General features: G+C 40.3%; 2 protein-coding genes across 3 annotated transcripts in view; one reads left to right on the forward strand and one right to left on the reverse strand.

Annotated features, from left to right (window-relative positions):
- Positions 1–1,877: 1,877 nt before the first annotated feature.
- On the forward strand, positions 1,878–3,051 carry LOC104465718 (chromosome unknown open reading frame, human C12orf65). Its single transcript, XM_010078880.1, has 2 exons — positions 1,878–2,153; positions 2,839–3,051. The coding sequence occupies exons 1-2, from the start codon at positions 1,878–1,880 to the stop codon at positions 3,049–3,051; spliced, it is 489 nt and encodes a 162-aa protein (XP_010077182.1).
- Positions 3,052–4,464: 1,413 nt separating this feature from the next.
- CDK2AP1 (cyclin-dependent kinase 2 associated protein 1) overlaps positions 4,465–12,677 on the reverse strand; it is a 13,160-nt gene continuing 4,947 nt past the window's right edge. Inside the window, exons 1-4 of one of the 2 annotated variants that reach the window (XM_010078881.1) lie at positions 9,291–9,315; positions 9,075–9,181; positions 8,092–8,218; positions 4,465–5,294 (exon numbers count right to left, since the gene is read on the reverse strand). In XM_010078881.1, coding sequence (XP_010077183.1) covers positions 5,227–5,294; positions 8,092–8,218; positions 9,075–9,152 — 273 coding nt within the window. In that variant the 5' untranslated portion in view covers positions 9,153–9,181; positions 9,291–9,315 and the 3' untranslated portion in view covers positions 4,465–5,226. Of the gene's footprint in view, positions 5,295–8,091; positions 8,219–9,074; positions 9,182–9,290; positions 9,316–12,677 lie in introns of those variants that run through there. The other variant, XM_010078882.1, reaches the window with a different exon arrangement.

Consider the following 12,677-nt stretch of genomic DNA (forward strand, 5'->3'; position numbering starts at 1 on the left):
CTGCCAGGCCGGAGGCTCTGCTGACACCTTGCTAATCGCTGTGTTTCCTGGACGTAGGGGACAACAAATGCAGCTGTTGGCTTAAAAACCTCACAAGCAAAGCCTTTTTCAAGAATTAAAGCATTATTATCTTAAGATCTGTTTTGCTGTGTTTCTTGGAGACTTTCTCTGCTAAGGGAAATCTCAAGAAAACGCTCATCTTTTCAGTGTTGTCCTTTTTTCATAGCTATAGTGTCAAGCAGTAGGAACAGGCTGACAAGGAAGGTGATTTTTTACCGTGGCTTCCCCGTTGAGATCAGGCAGCGCAGAGGTGTCGGTCTGGCTGCTCTCGCGGGTTAAACCTGCTCCCTTCAGAACTAGGTAGGAGTTCTGCTCATTTTTTCTGCATGTTTTTTGCAGCAAAACTACCTTGTAGTGCCACCAAGTGGACATCTTCACTCGCTAATAAAAGCGTTCTTAAATTTATTTTTATTTCAACTTCTACAGATGTTTATTTCTAAGTGATGCTTTTTCACATGCTGAAGTATTTTCTTCAGAATCAAATAAAATATTTCAAGTGTAACAAATTGTATTAATTGCTTACCTAATGCCTTTTTGAAGAGTGCCATTTGACAGCAGGAGAACCTGATATTCCTCATTATCCATGAGAATAATGCAGACTTCCACGGGTACTTCTCTGCCTTTGTTCATACAGATAACCTGGGGGAAATCAGCATGTGAGGGAGTAGCTGAAAACCTGGTGGTCTGGTACAGCAGGATGGGCAAGCTTGTTAACAGGATCAACATGGAATACTACTTCTGATTTGAAATTAGAGTTTTCCACACTTGCTGTATTAGACCACTCACCAAATCCTGTGCTTACTACAGCCTGACCTCACAATTGGGAAACTACTGTCATGGAGCAAGGTCAAAAGACGAGTCTAGATCATGTAATCTGTTTAGATAGGGATTATTCTGTTTCCTGTACTAACCTAGCATTAAAAAGGAACCTCAGAAGTCAAAATCATAAATCAGTCTGTAACTGTAAATATACATCCCAGAGTCCTGCTGTACACCATTAGTCGGGTGTTCTGAGGGAGCAGTCACGCGTCATTCTTGGAGGTAAAAAAATCCATCTTTGCATTCCGACTTGTTTAAACTACTTGAGCTCTGTTCTGCCAGATCTGACTTCTGATATCCATTCCTTGGGACAGAAATGTTCTACATACAGCACTGTTCTTTTTTTTGATTGTTTCCCCTCCTCCTCTTTGCAGTCGTCCATGACTGTAAGCCAGCAAACATGGGAAGCCAAGACATTATTAGGCCAGTTGCATTATGTAAATTTGCTGTCCCTTCCAGCAGGTTTAGTTTAGAACACTGTTTAAAGCAACCTCAGAGGCAGATTCCTGCACCCTCACCTGTCCTCCTTTGATGTAGTTCAAGCATGTGTCAACATGTGAATTGCCAGTACTGTTGCCAGCAAGACACAACCTGGCGTGGAGTGTCCACAAAGGGTTCCCAGACAGTACAGGTCAGACTGCAAGATAAAAATATCCTCTCCTTCCTCTCCTTTTAAGATACTTCAGTACTTTCTAAGTGATGGTAGGAGTACTAATTTATTTACTGTTTTCCAGATCGCTTTCAACAACAAAGTAATAATCTTGACTACTTTAAGAAACCCAATTGCAATGAGAAATGAAATTCCATTCAGAATGGTAAATATTTCAAGGCAAATGCCTATGAAACCACTTCAAGTATTCTTGAAAATAGAATATCAAAATATTGCTCAAGACTTGCAGCTAAACTAGATCATCTTTAAACAAGGATTCTCATGGAAAACTCTGTTCTCCATCTGTATTTCAGGTTTCATTCCAGAGAAACTGCATCCTTGTTTCTGTATGAATGTTCCAAGTTTATTTCATTTTACATTCTTACTGAGAGAAGTACGAACACCAGCATGGAGACCATGGATTTTGAGGAAGCAGCAGTTTTCTCTGCCCAGAGTGCCCTTACTTCAGGCAGCAAGAAAGAACAACTCTTTCAATCTCCTTGAACTAACTGAGGCAGAATTAAAAGAACAGTTTGTAAGAGGTGATGGCCCAGGAGGTCAAGCTACAAACAAGACAAACAACTGCGTTGTCTTGAAGCACATTCCATCTGGGATTGTAGTAAAGGTAATTATATTTTATTTCATTAAGTCACAAATTGCATCATGTCTTCCATGTGTCCTTTCACAGTAAAGCATAATCACAGTGCAAATGTCATGGAGGAGAAGTTTAAGAAGCAGTTCTGGTTATAAACTTGTGGTCATGGCTGATCTTCCTGGCTCTAACATGCAGTACTATTCTGTGGTTTTCAGTAAAATGTATCTTAATTGTAGCTGCCTCTCAGTGGCAACTCTCATATGCCTGTCCCTCTTGTGAGTTAGTTACAATGTCTTTCTTAACAAGTTGATCATCTTCAGATTCTTTCTAAGCATTACTCTCACCTACTTCTTGTGGATTAATACTTTGCAATTAACCTTTGCTTCCTTATCACAAGGGGAAGACAGTTAAGTTAAACTCAGTAGCAGCTTTCCAAAGTAATATGGAAGCAATCTTGTTTGCTGACAGAATTAAAGATTAATGCAAAACAGGGTCTGACAAGTTACAGTTGCAAATAATTATGAGGCAGCCTCTCCAGAATATGTCATCGGGATAGATACAAAAGTCTCAGCAGTTCTCGGTAGGAGGAGGCTCTTGGCTTGGGGGGGAAGGGGAGTGTCCTTACTGTAATGGCAGGAATATGTAGACTGAAAGGGAAAGCAGAAGAATAAACAGGTTAAATTTCCAGTAAAAATGTCCTATTATATTTCTTCAGTGTCATCAAACAAGATCAGTGGAGCAGAACCGAAAGATAGCCAGAGAAATCTTGCAGGAAAAAGTTGACCTTTTCTACAAAGGTCAAGACAGTGATGTTTTTAAAGAGAAGAAAGCATTAGAGAAGAAGAAGCAGGAGAAAAAAAGAAGAGCAAAGGAAAACCTAGAAAGGAAAAAGCATTTTAAAGAGATGCAACAATTGGATAAGAAGTAAACATGTGAAATACTGATTTGCCCTGGTATGGTAAGGGAAACTTTTGTTATTATACCTAAACACAGTTTTCAGACTAACAGATGATGTAGGGCTTCATAAGCACAACTGAAATACTGAGTAGTGACCTGCTATTGCTGTAAAACTGAAGTGATAAAAGCAGGCATGTATTCCTACTTCTGTCTGCCATCATCTCATTACTCACACTTAACAATCAGTTTTTCTGCCAAGTTCAGAAGATGATAAACCAGTCCTTGTTAAAAAGGAACGATAAACTTTTCAACATCGTTAATGGAGACAAAAAATTAAAAAAAAAAATCAATAATCACCTTCTGCCTGCATGATATCTTATGATATTTTGTAGGAGTTCCAGTACATACAGAGAACAGCCCTCAGAGGTTGTAACTTTCCATTCTTACTCAGGCAGTGCCTCTCCTGACACACATCCTGTATAAGCAGTGCCCAGGTTTAGATGCTGGTTCTGATGGGGTAAACAGACATGCTGATGGAAGAGACACCAGTCACTGGTTGCCTTCTTCAGATCTGCTAGCTGAACAAATGCTCTGTCCTACTCAATTCTGAAGGAAGTTTAAACAGAAGCTTTACAAATCTTCTCCGGTGTGGTGATGAGCATTTGGGGGAAAGGCACTGCTGGAAGTGAGGGTTGGTCAGTCCTGTTCTTCCAGTTCAACGGTAAAATTGGGTCATTACAGAGAAAGAACAACACGTGTTGGAAGCTACCTCCCAAGACAACAGAATCCAATTCATCCCAAGCTGTGAAGTAATTAACTTTGCCTCCTAATACTGTATTTTCTTCAGGTATCCATAGCTCCAGATGTATTAGGTATTGCAGCTATCCCATCTTCCTTAGGATTTAGATTTGATTGCACAACAGTGAATTACAGTCATTTATTATGTTTACACTGTGCTGCAGTTAAGCTTGGGCATTTTGGTGTCTTCACTCATTTTGACAGTATCCCATTTTATGCAAATACTTGCAGCTGCTTTTCCTTTGTTACAGTTATTTTGGAGCCACTAGTGAAGTACACTTTGCTATTTGGATCCTGTTAAGAACTCTTGATTGCTTAACCAGAACTTCTCTCTAACTTTTGGACAGCACCCTCACTGGCTGCCACCAAATTCTTCAACAGGGAAGGGAGAGCCCTTCAAGAACCGAAGCCACAGTATATATTTTGAAAGCAATGGAGACTACTGGAGACTACTAGCAACGATACCACATTCTTAAAAGAGATCGGCTGCATCCAGACTGTGCCATGGATGGAAACTCACCAGCAATGTACAGGCCTGTTCCTTTGTCTGTTCCTGAACTTGAGCCTCCTGCGTGAAGGTTAAATTTTTATCTGTTGAGAGTTCTTGTTCATGGAGTATGAATCCGATTAAAGCGACTGAACATAGTTTTAATACAAACTGTTAATGAAAATAAGCTTTATTACGTCAAGTAATAAATACATACAAAGATGCAAATAACAGTTTTAGTAATTTATCCAGATTTTTTTTTTTTTGCAAACTTTAAACTGAAATCTCCAGCCTTAATGTAGAAATTAGCTTTCCAGGACCTTGTTATTATTTAATAGGTTTCCCTATAACTCATGCACTTTAAATGGACTTCAGAGCACTAACAGTCATGCAAATGTTTATGCAAAACGAACAAAAAAGGAAAAATAAGGAGAAGGTTATCTCTAAGCAGGGTCTATGCTGTATGACAAACTGTGACTTAGCAGACTACTAGGTACACCATGCTATTCTGCATTTATTAAAAAAAATCCTTAGACCTTATGTCAAACTTTGAAAGATTGACAGTTTGGGGTTAAGTTAATATAGTCAAAGGAAAAAAAAAAAAACAGAATGCGACTGTGGCTGGATAAGAAGAGAACTGAAATATAGCCTGGGGGGGAAAGAGCATTCCTCTGCATGCAGTTCAGTTTTCATGTTTTAGAAACATTTTAGGGAGTTTTAACGTCGTTACAAAATGCAAACCCGCAGTAAGTTGAAAAATCCTTGTTTTCTTTCTTAACTATACATTTTTTGTAAGGGCAAAAAAAGAAGGGTAAAACATTTGAAGTAAAGGAATTTGTCTGAATGTTTCAAGAGTCAAAAGGAATAAGTGTTACTTTTTCTTCATTAAGAGATGGAAAATCTTGCAACTGAATTAGTGGGCTAGGATCTTGCATTTCGTTCCGTCTCAGCCAAGCATTCCCGAACTAATCCTCTAGCATGAATAATGCCTGCAAAAGAATTGGACATATTTTAAATAATCTCATTCAGGTCACACTCGCAATGACAGTCCAGAGAAAGGTTTACGTATTTGTGTCCTGAGTTGCCAAGGCTACCACAGCATGCCTCAGAAAAGGGAGAGATGCCTCACTTCCCAAACATCAGCTGCTGCTAAACAAGTTTGCTTTCCTAGACTGGCATTATAATTATTTGAAAAGGGACTAAACCAGGAACCAGCCTGATAAGATGTGTAGGTCTGCACTGACGGGTATATCTTAATGAGCAGTGCAGGCCTATTTAAACTGAAAGGAAAAAAATATTCTTACATAGCTGTGAGTTATTTTGCTACAGTGGAATGAAAAAATGCAGTTATTGGGGGAGTCATTTTAGCAAGCTCTGAAAGTCTTAATACCTTGGGATAATTCTCCTCTGAGAGGATGGATCAAAATCTAAGCCTTCAGAATACTGCTTTAACACAACTTGTGTCTCTTGTAAGAATAAGAAGAAATTCTTATGGTGTGTGTAAAAAGTTATCTCCTAACACTGGCTCAGCTCCCAGTGTAAATCATCACCACTTTACATGCTGCCATATCTACTCTCATCTGATAGACATAATGTGGAATTTTCCACTACCAGTCCTGTTGCTTTGAGTTCCAGCAATCTGGACCTTCATTCTTAATCCTGGAACTAATCTAGATTCATGTTCACAGAGCTGCTGAAAGAACAGAACTTGAGATAGACTCTTAAAATGAGAGATGGACAGATTTTTCTACAACAAATGAGGTTATATTTTACTGACAGGACAAGATAGAAGACGATTTCTCTGCTCAATCGTGCTCTGTAACAAGGTGGAGAAAGGACAATACGGCAATAGATGAGGTTTAATCTCTATTTAGAGATAATGGATTCTGTTTCTAGAAGGCTGCTAGCCCCCATCACAGGAACAGCCTTTACATCCAAGGAGTACTACCTTGGGACTTGTCAGGTGCGAGGCTTTGCAGAGGGTTAAACTGACAAGAGACAAGTAAAGCTGCATCCTGCAGCTGTGGGATGCAGAAACGAGTACTCAGAGTAGTGTGTTAGACCTGGATCTGGTGGCAGGACGCCCAGTTTATGCAGCAGAACTACCCTGAATTATGTAGAACACGGGGAATTTGGCCAGTTTTAGAGGTCAGTAGCCTCTCTGCTTAGGAGCGGGTGGAGCTGGGGACAGGGACTTTATTCAGGAATAACCTCCACATGGCCATGGAGGCTGCAGTCACGTGGCTATGCTCAGTCACTTCTGCTCTCACACTTGCACATGCTCTTTCAGCCATTAGACTCCCAAAATGGACAGAAAGGTATGTTTGTGACCAAAAGATGGCAGCAAAAAGTACTTATTTAGGATTTTTTGCAACATTGACAAGTCACAGTAGCATCACTGAATCTTAAACCTACATTAGCCAACGAACTAAATACTCACTGCAAGAAGCAGCAGAACAACTTTTCCTCACCGAACGGAACCACTCAGGTTCAGAGAGCATCTGCATCTTTTCCGGTCTCCCTCAAGTTGTCCCCATTATAGCCTTTTGCCATTCATGATCTATTAATACTGACTCAGGCAATGCAATAAAGAGAGACTCCAGCAACATTGATTTTAGCTGGGCTAGGTTCCACTTACCACTCATCAGCAGACTTTATTGCATCCCTTCCCAGAACAGCTACTAGTCATTTTATTGCATGTCATGGCAGATATATTACTCTCCCATAATGGTTGAGCCTTAAATAAAGCTTTGTAGTCTTGGGTAAATGTAAGGGGGATTTGCAAGGTGGTGAAGTTCGTCTGTCACAATAACATTCCCATTCAGGGTTGAATGCATGAGCCAGACTCAGCACCAGGACCAAGGAAAGGGAGGAAAAGGTAGCTACGTTATACTGGCAATGGACAGAACTGCCAGCACAACTGCTGTCGATGGCCTTTCAGGGTCATTTCAGGAGCTGGAGCAGTGGAATGTCCCACTGCTCCTTCAGAAATATCCCTCGCACGTCCCCTGCAGAGGACAATGTCAAGCTGATGTCAGCAGTGGGGCATGCAGGGGTTTCTTTTACACTGCAAGGAAAGGGCATTTATTACCCCTTTTAGCTGACAAAGCAAAGCTGCAGAGACCTCATCAGCCAGGCCTAAAAGCTCCTATGTCCCTTCCTAGTGGACTCTTAATGACATGCACTTGACAACAGGTAATGGAGCCCAGGCAGTCCAGCATTCCACAGAGGGGAGGAACGTGGATGTTTGACATCTCAGTCTGAACAGCCTTCACTGACAACCTTTTTTTTTTTTTTTTTGCTCTTCTCTCCACCAGCCTTACTGTGGGTTACCACAAGGTGGTATTTCTTTATTTCTTTAGGCAAAATGCACTTTGCTAAAGACTCTTGGGTCAAGTAGATGGGTGATGTATATTCAAAAAAGTAAACAATGATGGGTTGTATATTTTGGAGACTGGGAAGAAAAGGGAATCAAAGGGGCGAGTAAGTCATCAGGAACCTAGAAGCACACATCCATCAGACACCTTAAGGGTTCTAAAATAACGTTTGAATTAACTGAAACTCCCCTTGTGCACACGAAACACATTTGGTCACTGGTTTCTCTATGAAATACAGCACGAATAGAGTATCCCAAGGTTTCAGTTGGTTGTGAATACACCTCGTTTAATGATGAGCTCAAGGCAGCTGTCTCCTTTCAAAGGGAACAGTTGTCATGAAGCTGTATACAAGTAGTCAGTGCACAAAGTGTATGTGACTTTTTTTTTTTTTAACAAATTTAAACATTACCTCTTTTTAGCCTCTCCATCGCACTTTTACTCCCAGCGTAGGTGGGTCTAATCTCTTTTCCTAATTCTTCTATAATAGCTAGAAGTTCTGCATATTTACTTTGCGGTACTTGACTGCTGCTGGTACCCTGTAGTTGAAAGTAGATTAATCTCAATTAAATACTGCTAGAAACAAAACAATTACAACAAACAACAACTGGAAATTCATGGAAGACCAGAAATAGCCCTGGAAGCCACTTTTTGGGTTTCAAAAAAATATAATTTCAGGTTTATTATACAAACGTTTTTCTTTTTGAGGTTGCTGCTACAGTTGAACAGAATGCTACGTGCCCTTCAAAAATCTGGATCAACTGGGAGGATGCAGCTGCAAGACTGGGACATTAGGTGAAACGGAAGTTAAAACAGTCCTGCAAGAACAGCAAACTAAGAACTGCTTATTTAACTCTGTTTCTGCTTTTTCAATGTTTATGTGTGTATTTTGTGGAGAAGCTAGCTAGGCAGGGAGAGTAAAGCAGATACAACAAAACTGCCCATATGACAAGGGAAATCCTGTTAGCAAGTTAAATACATTTCACAGAAAGTTTACCGCTGGATTCCTGAAGCAGTCCATAGGACTGTCTGTGACACATTTCATGAGACTAAATTTTAGAGTATAATTTTGCCAAAGAAAAATGGTATAGAAATATTCATTTTTTAACAAATAGTTTTAAAATATGTTAGAGCCCTTGCTATCAGAACATAAGATGTTTCACTGTGACTCAGATGGGATGGGACTAACAGTTAATTAGTAACCAAGCTCACTCAGAACTCTGCTTAGCCTAATTTGATCCCGAGACATGTGCGATGAATCAGTCTGCCATTTGGGTTTGATTTCAAATCTTCGTGGGAGGGAGGAACACCTCAGATTACAGGCCACAATCCATGCTACTATGCAAACACAGGGTCAGTGATCTGATTAAAGAAAAACAACAAGCAGAACTGTACCTGCATCCCTTGTGTATAGCCTAGAGATGGGGGTCCGTAGTCATTTATAAGCTGTCTGTATTGCGCAGATGTTGCCATACTTGTGGAGGGAGAGTGAACACTCCCAGCTGTAGACAGAAAGAAAGAAAAAAGAATCTGTTATTATCTAAAGATTAATTAGTCTGTTACATTGGGACACACTGTAGATCCCATTTTCCTAATGCTGTGACCTCCCACCTTTGTCTCAGCCCACTAATGCCATTTCAGAGTCACACTATTTGCTAGGAAGAAAATGGTTAAATTAACACTTCTCTGACGTTTGCTGTACATTTTGAAAATAGCACGGCCTGCAACATTATCAGTGCAAATTGTTTGCCTAAAAGTGAAACACAGTGTAGCATGACAGGTTGTTCAGCCTAGACAAACTGTAAATATTAAGGAGCCCTATTTTTGCATATATACATTCCACACAGATGACTCTAATGTACTGTGCTATTTTTACTTTTTCAGTGCAAGTTATCTGAAAGTAATTTTGCAACTCAAAGTGTCATCACGTGGTCAACGCCAAGTTACCCTCAGTACTATTTTCAGCCAATGCCAAAACTATTCATAGGGAACAGCCAGTTGAGGTACATCAGGTCTGCTGCTCGTTGTATGACATCAGAGGCAAAGAGAGCTACCATTATTCCTCTTTGTGTAATATCAAACGTTTTTAGCCACTCATATTGTGCTACATAAGTAAACCAAAGGAAAAATAACATCTCTTTGGGTTATGGTTGTTTTTTCTAAAGTTATGAAAGATTATATTCAGACCTACAGGGTTTTGAGACAGCTAAGAGTTACAGAAACAGACTTTAATGTGATCCTTGCCAATCTGCTCCAGAAATGAGCAATCAAAACACTTCTTCCCCTACCTCTGCAATGGTAAGAATTTGGGTTTGAAAAACAACTTTAAGATTTTTCTTTGGGGCCTTAATTATGCTGCCCATTTCACAACAGTTTTTGAGGACCTGCTGGTTATGGAGTGCAGGATCAGGACTAAGGGAGCATTGCACCATTCAACTTGTTCACTCTCGCAGCTGAAGCGCCCCTGCATCCCCTGATGCTGCTCTTTGCCTGTGGACACAGACACAGACTGCCTGCTGTCTGAAAAAATCTTCCCCCTTGCAAACTCCTCTGCTGAAAATTCCCAACTGTCTTTCACATGAGGAACAGATCTCATTTACCAGCCTTCATTTAAATCTAAATTAAACTGATGCTAAAGTCACTGGGGCTTAGAACTATGTAAATCTCTAGGTTTGTTTTAAAGTTGTGAGTGATCTCCATCGTATTTTCCCCTCACTACAAAAAAGAAAGAGCCAGCAGTTACACTGTAAAAAGCACTGCTGAACACAGTGGAACAGTCTTGTCCTCAGCTGGGAAGTCTTTTTCCACTTCAGAATTCATCAGAGGGTATCACTGTGGTGTTGTCTTCTTTGCAAGAAGAGAGTGTGTTCTTAATTTTGGCTAGTTAACCGGATATGAAATCCTAAAAAGGGCAAATTAGGCTGCTCACTAGGTCACCTTAAAACAGCAAGGTTTCTCTTTGTCTTTAACTAAGCTGCTAAATGTTATGGCATTCCAATCTGCATTTCCATTGCTAAGGTTTCACATGGAGCTAATTATCACATTTTGCTAAATCATAGTAAAACCCCAAAAATTAAACAACACACCCACAGAGTACAGCACTGTGAAGGAACACCACAGTTGTCAGCTTTTCTGTCAATGAGTTCTTTACATTATCAGCTGAAAAAAAACATGCACAACTGTAAGATTTCTGTATGCACAACTCAGTCAGTATTTCAAGTCCAGATGACTGAATTTCAACAGCTATCAAACATGACACAACAGCAAACTGCGTCTTTCCTCCAAGGACTTCAAAATGCTTCAAAAACATTAATGAGCCCCTTGTGCTGCAAGGTAAGAAGGTTTAATTACCTCAATTAAGCAGAGAAAGACTTAAACGATTTTCCCTCATCTACAATAAAACAAAAGACCTATCCTGCAAAGACTTGTTCCTGCACTGCTATTGCAAGCAGTCACATACAAGACCTGGGAGCTCCAAACTGGTTCAGATTGAGGCCAGGACTCCAATGACCAGGCTCAGGAATCCTGCTCTGCTCACTGAGCAAACCTTAGCTGCAGCCCATGCAAAACAAAAAACAATTTATCGCCACCATACTGGTTAATGATAATACAGTACAGATAATTTTGTGATTGTTTCAGATTATGTTGATTTAAGCAATGAGACGTGCTTGGTCAGGATGAAACGACACAGCAGGTTATGTCTAGATAAGAAGGAAACTCTACTAGAAATGTGATGCGCCAAGACAAAGCAGCGACTGCTGACCAAGAAAGTTTCACAGATGTGAGAGCCTGCAACATACAGCGTTGCAGCGGGCAGTAGTTGGTCTCAGCATGGGAGCTCGAATCCAGCAGTGACTCAGTCAACACCCAACGACAAAAAGAAACAAGAACTTTCAGTAGGCAACTATGAGTAAGAACCTGCCGCCGGAGTTGGAGCATCGCTCCTGATCTGAATTAGCTGTCAGCTCAGTGGAGCGCGGTATTGTCTCCTGTACGCAGGACGTATGCAGAGCTGTGCTGCAGACACTAGAGGCCATTGCTGAGTACGGCGTGCCCTGCCAAATGACAGATCGTGGTAACCATGGTGAGTTTACCCGTTTCTTTGCAGTCTGCATCAAAAATGTAATAAGACATAATGCCATGCGCCGACCACTTTATCAGCAGCAGCAGCAGGCCCGGAGAACAAAGAAAAGGATTTGACTTGGCCGTGGTAGCAGCCTCCATACACACATGTCAGAAGTTGTGCCAGTCAAACTCAGCTGGAGGGGGAAAAAAATGAAAAATACTTCATTTCACCTCAATTTAAGATGATGCAATCATGAAAATGAAATTAATTGTGGGGATATTAGTATCTCGCAGGGTAACGGACCTTGAGCTTTCTGACCTATCACTTTGTATGTTAATCTCCAGGCGAAGCCCTGGGTCTTGGATGACTATTACTCAATTAACCCAAAATACATTTGCGTATCTGAACATCCTGTATATCTCAGATTTAAAAAAAAAAAAAAAAAAAAAAAAAAAAAAAAAATCACCAGCTATTGCTATTATAGTTAGCAAGAAAAATTAGTCCAGCAAGTCTGACAGTCAATACTCCGTCAAAAATCAGTGTGATGATTAGGTATTCACTAGAGAGAAAAAAAGGAGGGGGGGAATCTAAATTGAGGTTTGCTCTCTCACGTTAAAATGACAATGGAGACAAGACAGTTAAGAACTGACAGAATCCAAAAGGGAGTGTGCTTGGTACTGAATTTAAGTGACACCCTGTAGCACATCCCAAGTGGTCTTACAGCTTGCTGCTGTTCAAAACCTAAATTAATATACACCCTTTCCTCCCTCCACTTCCCTAATTAAATGTACACAAAATATACCTATTTATTCTTGTGCTAATGTCTTTTATTTCTGTATTCAAACAGAAGACTGCCAGAAGCTTTTTTCTCCACAAAAATATAGTGATTTTCTTGTTAATCAATATTAATCTTTATTAACGGGGGGGGGGGG

Source organism: Pterocles gutturalis, unplaced genomic scaffold, assembly GCF_000699245.1.
Source record: "Pterocles gutturalis isolate BGI_N339 unplaced genomic scaffold, ASM69924v1 scaffold21118, whole genome shotgun sequence".
Taxonomy (NCBI): domain Eukaryota; kingdom Metazoa; phylum Chordata; class Aves; order Pterocliformes; family Pteroclidae; genus Pterocles; species Pterocles gutturalis.